This window comes from Lemur catta, chromosome 7 (genome assembly GCF_020740605.2).
Source record: "Lemur catta isolate mLemCat1 chromosome 7, mLemCat1.pri, whole genome shotgun sequence".
In the NCBI taxonomy this organism is placed as follows: Eukaryota; Metazoa; Chordata; class Mammalia; order Primates; family Lemuridae; genus Lemur; species Lemur catta.
In genome coordinates this window covers 97,858,113-97,865,705 of record NC_059134.1, presented here as the reverse complement: position 1 = coordinate 97,865,705, position 7,593 = coordinate 97,858,113, and the positions used below count along the sequence as shown (strand labels likewise).

Genomic DNA, 7,593 nt, shown 5'->3' with positions numbered 1-7,593 from the left:
GCATAGCAATAATTTACTGGCCATCAAGTGTAGAAAATCATAATGATCCTGGTTCCATAAACTATAATATGCTTGAGGGTCATACTGTCTCATGTAAAGAGTAATACATTTTTTTCTGAAGGATTGTCTTCCTCTAGAGAAATATAGGTCAGCTTGTGCCAATTCTGCAGCATTAAGCATGACGACTCAATTACCAAAGTGTGGTTGCATCATAATATGTCTTGGAGCAGTCATATGTGGATTAAGTATGTTTGGAGACTTTTTACTTTCCTCTACCTAGATATTTGTATCTTTCTACAAGTCTAGAAAGTTCTCTGTTGTTATTTCCTTAAAAAAATCTTTCTACACCTTTGTCTTTCTCTACTCCCTCTTGAACTCCAATGATGCTTACATTTGCTCTTTTGATGTTATCCCATTAATCCCATGAAGTTTCTTCATTCCATTTCATGTTTTTTTCATTCTTCTCCTCTGACTATATATTTTCAAATAACCTGTCTTCAAGTTCACAGATTCTTTCTTCTACTTGATCAATTCTGCTGTTGATGCTCTCTATTGCATTTTTCATTTCATTTTTTGTATTTTTTATCTCCAGAATTTGTCTAAATTTTTTATTGCAATCTTTCAGTTAAATTTTTCTGATAAATTTCCCAGTTGTTTCTCTGTGTTCTTGAAATTTGCTGAGCTTCCTTACAGCCATTTTGAATTCTTTCTTTGATGGATCACGTATCTCCATCCCTTTAGGGGTGGTCACTACCACTTTATATTTTCCCTCTGGTGAGATCATATTTCCTTGCTTGTTCTTGATGCTTTTGGGTGTGCACTGATGTCTACAAACTGGAGAATTAAATATTTATTCCAATTTTCACAGTCCAGCTTTGTTTGTGCCTGTTCTTCTTCAGTAGGCATGTCCATAAGTTCTGAGCAGACTTGTGTTCCCTAAGTCTGTGACCACAGCAATAATTTCAGCACTCAAGCATGCCCTACGTCCAAGTTTGCCACAAGTCTCACAGGGACTTTGAGGTTCGTGTGGTGCCCCAGTCCAGATGAACCTGGGGAATACCCAAGGAGGGTACCAGACTGTGTGGGAAAGCCTGTATCAGTGGCCTAGCCAGGTGCACCTTCCAGCAGTTCCCTGCACAGGTGGGATAGTTCCCCAAGTGCAATGAGAGGGGCTGGACTGAGACCAGGCTTCCTCAGGATCTGCTGTGGGATGTAAGCTGGCAGACTCATCCCTGTGGCCCAGATGGATACATGTCTCCCAACAGTTCCCTGCACAGGCATGTTAGCTCCCCAACTGTGAGAGAGGCCAGAGCTGAGACTGGGATCCTCAAAATCTGCTGTGGGACAGAGGCTGATGAGCCCAGCACAAAGGCTCAGATGGATGGGTAATTTCCTGGTTACGAGATATGGGCAAGTCTCCCTCTGGGTCCTTGAGCAAGCACTACTAAGCTGGGACCACAGCTGAAGGGGGCTGAAGCCAAGCCATGGGGCCACTTTCATGTCCACTGCCAAGGCCAATGTTGGCAGGCAGATGAACTGTCTCTGCCAAGGCACTAGTGTGCATGATTCCTTGGCAGATGGTTTTGGTTGCAGGCTCAAGGCCAATCAGGGCTGTTGCCAAGCCCCTTGGAGAACAAGGCTGTTTCTGGGATTGAATCCTGCAACACAATTGTCAGGTCTGCCAACTAGATGTAAATCTCCACTCTCAAAATGACCCTCCTAGGTCTTGGGCTCCACTGGGCTTATACGACCTCCTACCTGAATTCTGAGGCTCCCACAAAGAGGCTTTTGTCTGGATGCATGCAGAATTCTTGTTGTGGTGGGGGGTTACAAGTGGCGGAGCTCATATTCTACTATCTTGCTGGTATCATTCCAATAATAGACTCTATTTACTTGTCCAGAAAATTTTCCATGATTAAGAAGTCTGTTGTTTGCTTTCATGCAGGCTGTGGTGGTTTTAAAATATGTCCACAAGTTCTTTGATATTCCTTCCTTTATAAGGTGGAGCCTAATTCTTCTCCCTTCCAGTGTGGTCTATTCTTAGTAATTTATTTCTAGTAAATAGCACGTAGCAGAAATGATGGTTTGTGACTTCTGATCCTAGGTCATAAAAGATACTGTGGTTTTAGCTTCTCGGTGATTACTCACTGTGGGAGAAGCTAACATGTCCTGAAAATAATCAAGAAACCCTATGCAGATGTTCATGTGGCAAGCTAAGGAGGCCTCTTATGAATAGCCAGGGAGAAACTAATGCCTCCCGCCAACAGCCTTGTGAATGAACCTTCTTGGGTGCAGATCCCCCAACCCTACACAAGACTTCAGATGTGTGAAGCCCCAGCCAGTATTTTGACTACAACCTCCTGAAACACCCTGAGCCAGAACCAGTTTGGCTGCTCGCAGATCCTGATCCTCAAACACTTTGTGAGATAATAAACAATTTTTAAGCCACTAATTTTAGGGTAATTTTTATGCAGCAATACATAACTAACATAGCCCTGATTGTCTTAGAAGTGACTGAAAAGAATACATTTTCAACCATTGAAAAGCTGATTTTTCAGATTTTATATACGCATGGCTTATACTCCAACAAGGATATCAGGGCATGTCCTCACCAAAGATTTTACGATCTCCAAAATTACAAAGAGTGAAAGGAAGAGGTGCTAGGCTCTTTTAAACACCCAGCTCTCTCTGTGAGAACTAATAGAGTGAGAACTCACAAATTGCCTTGGGAAAGGCACCAACCCATTCATGAGTGATCTGCCTCCATTTCGCAAGTACCTCCTGCCTCCAACATTCGGGATCAAATTTCAACATGAGATTTGACGGGAAAAACATACAAACTGTATCAATGGATGAGGATATATTCTGAATGGAATGCTGCCACTCCAACTCTGTTCTAGTGATTCTACAGAAAACACAAGAAATCAAAATAATGAGATATTAAAGGTTACTTGAAGAGAACCCGGCCCTGTAAGTAGAGTGTGTGAAATGACATTTCCTATGAAACAGTAGGTAAATTTTTTGCCATTTATGTTGTATATATTGGCTTTTGATTAAAAGAACAACTCAAAAATGTTACCATTATTTACTATTAAGTATTAAAGTAGATGTTGTGGTTGAGAATAAAATGCTCAATAAGAAACATATAGTTTCTGTCCTTAATCACTTATTCTCGCTGGTATGGGCCCAGGAAAGAGGGTATCATCCTTTTCCTGGGTTAAACAAATGAAAGGGAAATAATTCTCTATCAGTATGTATTAGTATTCCACACTAATACAGGAGCTTATCTTTTCTATGGATCCATGGCAGGAAGATAGGCCTGCACATTCTCATTCATATTGTTGCTTCTCCTTTTAATTATCCTACAAAGTTCACCGACCAACATCTTTCATTTTTCAAGTAGTACATAAAACAAAAACTGTATTTTTTCATTATACTACCAAAAATCATTTTGTATATCCCCAATAACTCATATTCACCATAGGCGTTAGGCTAAAAATAGTCCCCAAAATTCCCACAACTTGTGAATATGTTATTGTACATGGTAAAAGGGATTTAGCAGATGTGATTAAGAATCCTGAGATGATGTGATTATCCTGGATTATCCAGATGTGCCCAGTGGTATCAGGGGCCTTTATAAAAGGGAGGCAGAGGGTGGGAGAGAAAAATGTGAAAACAGAAGCAGAAAGAGAGAATTTGAAAGATTCATGCTGCTGGCTTTGAAAATGGAAGAGGGAGCCACAAGCCAAGGAATACAAGCAGCCTTTAGAAGCTAAGAAAGGTTAAAAACAAAACAGATTCTCCCCTAGAGTCTCCAAAAGGAACACAGTACTGCAATCCATTTCAGACTTCTGACATCCAGAAATCTAAGAGAATAAATTTGTGATATTTTCAGCCAGTTTGTGATAATGTTAGAGCAGCAACAGGAACCTAATACAAGCATACCTCATTTTATTGTGCTTCACTTTATTGCACTCCTCAGATATAGCATTCTTTACAAATTGAAAGTTTGTGGCAACCCGGCACTGAGTAAGTCTGTTCTACTGATTTCTAACATAATGATCAGAAAACAAGATCTACAACATCAAGGACCGGTAAACTCCTGTTAAGGGCCAGACAGCGAATATTAATACTTTATGTTTTACAGGCCACATGGTATCCATTGTAACTACTCAACTCTCCCTTGATAGCCTTAAAGCAACCAAAGACAGTATGTAAATAACTGAGGATGACTGTATTCCAGTAAAGCATTACTTACAAAAATCAGGCAGCTGGCCAGAGTCAGCCTAGGCTATAGTTTGCCAACCCTTGGTCTACATGGCACCAACTCTTTGGTAATTGTTAAAATCCACTGTTGCCTAGTACCTCATGTGTTATAATGTTCCATGTATGCTTGAAAACCAATTATCATCTTATCACTGACCTGCCCCACCTCTTTAAGGTTCAGTCCTGGCCCACATAAACATTTGCTTCTGTTATCTTGGCATAGTGATTAACAGATTGAGTTTTTGGAATCAGACAAATCTAAGTTGCCAGCTTTGCCATTTGCCATTGGGTAGTTTGAGGCAAATTACTTAATGTCTCTAATTCTTAGGTCCTTCATCTATAAAGTGGAGAAAATAATAATACCTACTTCATGGGGTGCACATAAGAATGGATTCAATGACAAAATTCATATAAAACACCTAACAGAGAGCCAGGTAGCCTTCAGTCACTACTAGTAGTATTAGCATCATCATGTCATTGAACCACTACTCTGTGATGCAGGTAATAATTATACCCATTTTACAATCAAACTACAGCTCAGAGATGTTTAGATAAGTTACCCAAAGTCTCATAACCACTCACAAAGCACTGATTCCCACCCAGAACTTCTACGTTGAAATCCATTGTTTCCAGTACTCAATGATTAATCCAATCACACTAACACGTAAGGAATTTACTGTATGCCATTCCTAGGCGAGGCTTCATTTTCGGACACCGGGAGGCCAGGCTGTGACTCACACCTGTTATCCTATCACCACGCTTGTTATCCTATCACGTTGAAAGGCCTAGAAGGGAGGATCGCTTGAGGCTGGGAGTTCAAGGAGTTGTGGAGTTACCAGCCTGGGCAACATATCCAGACGCGACCTCTACAAAAAAAATTTTTAAAGTAGCCAGGTGCAGTGGTGCACCTGTAGTCCCAGCTACTTGAGAGGCTGAGGCAGGAGGATCGCTTGAGCCCGCGAGTTCGAGGTGGCAGTGAGCTGTGATCTTGCCATTGCCCTTCAGCCAGTGCAACAGAGCGAGGCCCTGTCTCTAAAATTTAAAAAAGAAAGAAAAAAGAAAGGAAACATCCGAAGAAATGGGTTGCAAAATCCACAAGAATTCATTCTTTGTGGTGCAAGTTTAGCGCTGATTGGAAAAAAAATAGTTCAGTGAGTTCCAATAGGCTTAACAGCCATGGTGAGAGCGAGAGGAAGTAACAAACCACCAGACTTCTGGAACCACGGTGCTGACGCTTATAAATAGGACACATTCTTTCCTGGGCTCGTTCCTCTCAGGAAACGGTGTCACCCAGACTGGAAGACCTTACTGCTGCCCCGGCCCGCAGCCCACGGCTGTGCTGCCCTTTATGGTCTCCCGCTCCACGTGCTTGAAGCGCCTCGCGCCTAAAAATATCACCCTAGTTACACTACTCCGAATGTGTCTTCAGCTTTTTAAAAAACCGGCGCCGTCATCACTTTGAGCCACATGAATCACAGCCCTGACCTGCTTGTGATTCAGCAAGAGACATGCTGCTGAAAGTGGCGACGAATTCTGCCCCTTTCAGGGACCACGAACTTTCCATCTTGTTTTCTCTCCACAAGGCGCAGACGGTAATGTGAAGACCCCGGGCAGCCCGAAGAGCGCGCAGGACGTTGGAAACAAAGCCCAGGAATCCCCATTTCTCCCAGCGCAGGCTGAGGCCGGACTCGTCGAAGCCGTATCCCGTGACAATCACAAGGGTCTCCTCAGCCCGGTAGGTGACGGAAAACTCGTGACAGGCCTCCCGGCCCCGCCCTGGGCGGGCGCAGAGAAGGGGGCGGAGCTCCGAGTCCCGATCGCTAGAAAGCCCGCGACGGGAAGCGCGTGCGCAGTCTCTCGCTACGGGACCTCGTTCCCGCCGCCGAGACTAGGAAGCTAGACGCCAAATCTATCCCCGCGCAGCCGCCGCCGCCGGGCGCCGTGCGGGGCGACCGCCCTGCCCGAGGCGCGCCTGCGCACGTTCCCACGCACGCTCCGGCGTACGGCGGCGGCCAGGGGTCGCGAGCCGGTGGAGGACCCACGCGCGGAGGAGCCGGGGAGTCAGCGCTTCTTCCCTCCCTCCCCCCACTCCCCTCCCCGGTCCCTCCCCCCCTCCCCAAGAATGTTCCGCTACGAGGTGAGTTATTGCAACCGGAAGTGACCCCTCCCTCCCTCACGCTCTCCTCTTCCTCTCTCACCCCCCGCGCGCCCGTCCCGCGGCTCCTGGGGGGACGGAGTGGGCTGCGGGAGCCGCGGGACTGATCCCGGCCCGACTAGCCTGGGGTGGAGGGTTTAATGCTAGGGCTGGGAGCTGGCTTCAGGGGGCGGGACCGTCCCATCAGTTGCGGCTGGAGAGAGTTGACCTCCCTTTTGGGGTGGGGAGGGCCCGTTAAGTTCCATAACCAGAGCACCCCCCCCGCCCCACCCCGGAGGAGCCACGGAGAGGGGAGCACTGCACCTACCCGGTTATTCTCGAATAAGAGTCACCCAGGAATGCGCAGAGACAAGTTTCCCGCCCTGGACCCGGAACCCCCACCCCCAACTCCAGTTACACTCACACACCACTCCCCCCATAAGCACAGGCAACCGTCAAGTCCCGGGCGCCTGAATCTGCCCTTTGACCGGGGCCTCAGACTAAAGAGGGCTCCGAGTTGGAAGGGGGGCGTGTCCAGCAGAAGTTCCTCTGGGTTAGTGGAGGGAGACATGGGTTTGGTGACGGTCCCGGGAATGTAGCAACAGCAACAGAGTCCTGATCCTGTCACCAGCTCACTGTGTGACCTTGAGCGACTCCTGATCTCCAGACGTAAAGTTTCTGGATTTGTAGAGTGAAAGAACTGCTCTAGATGATTCCTGAGACTATTTTCAATTTTAAAAAGCTGTGATTTGGTTAAGTAGATCTTTGTGATTACTACTGGAAGTTGGCCTCTGGTAAAGAGGCAGTTAGTTGCATGCCTGATTTCTCCAAGTTTGGGAGGGCTTTAGGATGGGTAGAACGGCCCTTTGGCCTAACCTTTCCTTTGGGAACAGCCTAGCTAAGAGGTAGTCAGGCAAATTATATCACACACCCACATACTGATGGAACGTGGAATTCTAATTCTGAATCTTTGAAAATTGGTAAGAGACTTGATAGGAGTGATCCAAGACCAAACTTCAGTTTTCCTTTTCAAAGAAAACTTGGAGAATAAATCAGTTGAATAAAACTGAAGAGGAGGGGGAAAATATTTAAAATAGGACACACCTAAGATGTTATGGTGATATCTAGCTTTTGTTCAGCAATCTACAGTCTTTGCCTAAATCTTTGCCTGGTTTGGTATTGTCCCTACATTA

At 45.5% G+C, this 7,593-nt stretch overlaps 1 protein-coding gene across 1 annotated transcript in view; it reads left to right on the top strand.

The window, feature by feature from the left end:
- The first annotated feature begins 6,242 nt into the window (after positions 1-6,242).
- The window catches only part of PATL1 (PAT1 homolog 1, processing body mRNA decay factor), a 28,635-nt gene continuing 27,284 nt past the window's right edge, over positions 6,243-7,593 (top strand). Inside the window, exon 1 of the mRNA XM_045558150.1 lies at positions 6,243-6,403. Coding sequence (XP_045414106.1) covers positions 6,389-6,403 — 15 coding nt within the window. The 5' untranslated portion in view covers positions 6,243-6,388. The remainder of the gene's footprint in view (positions 6,404-7,593) is intronic.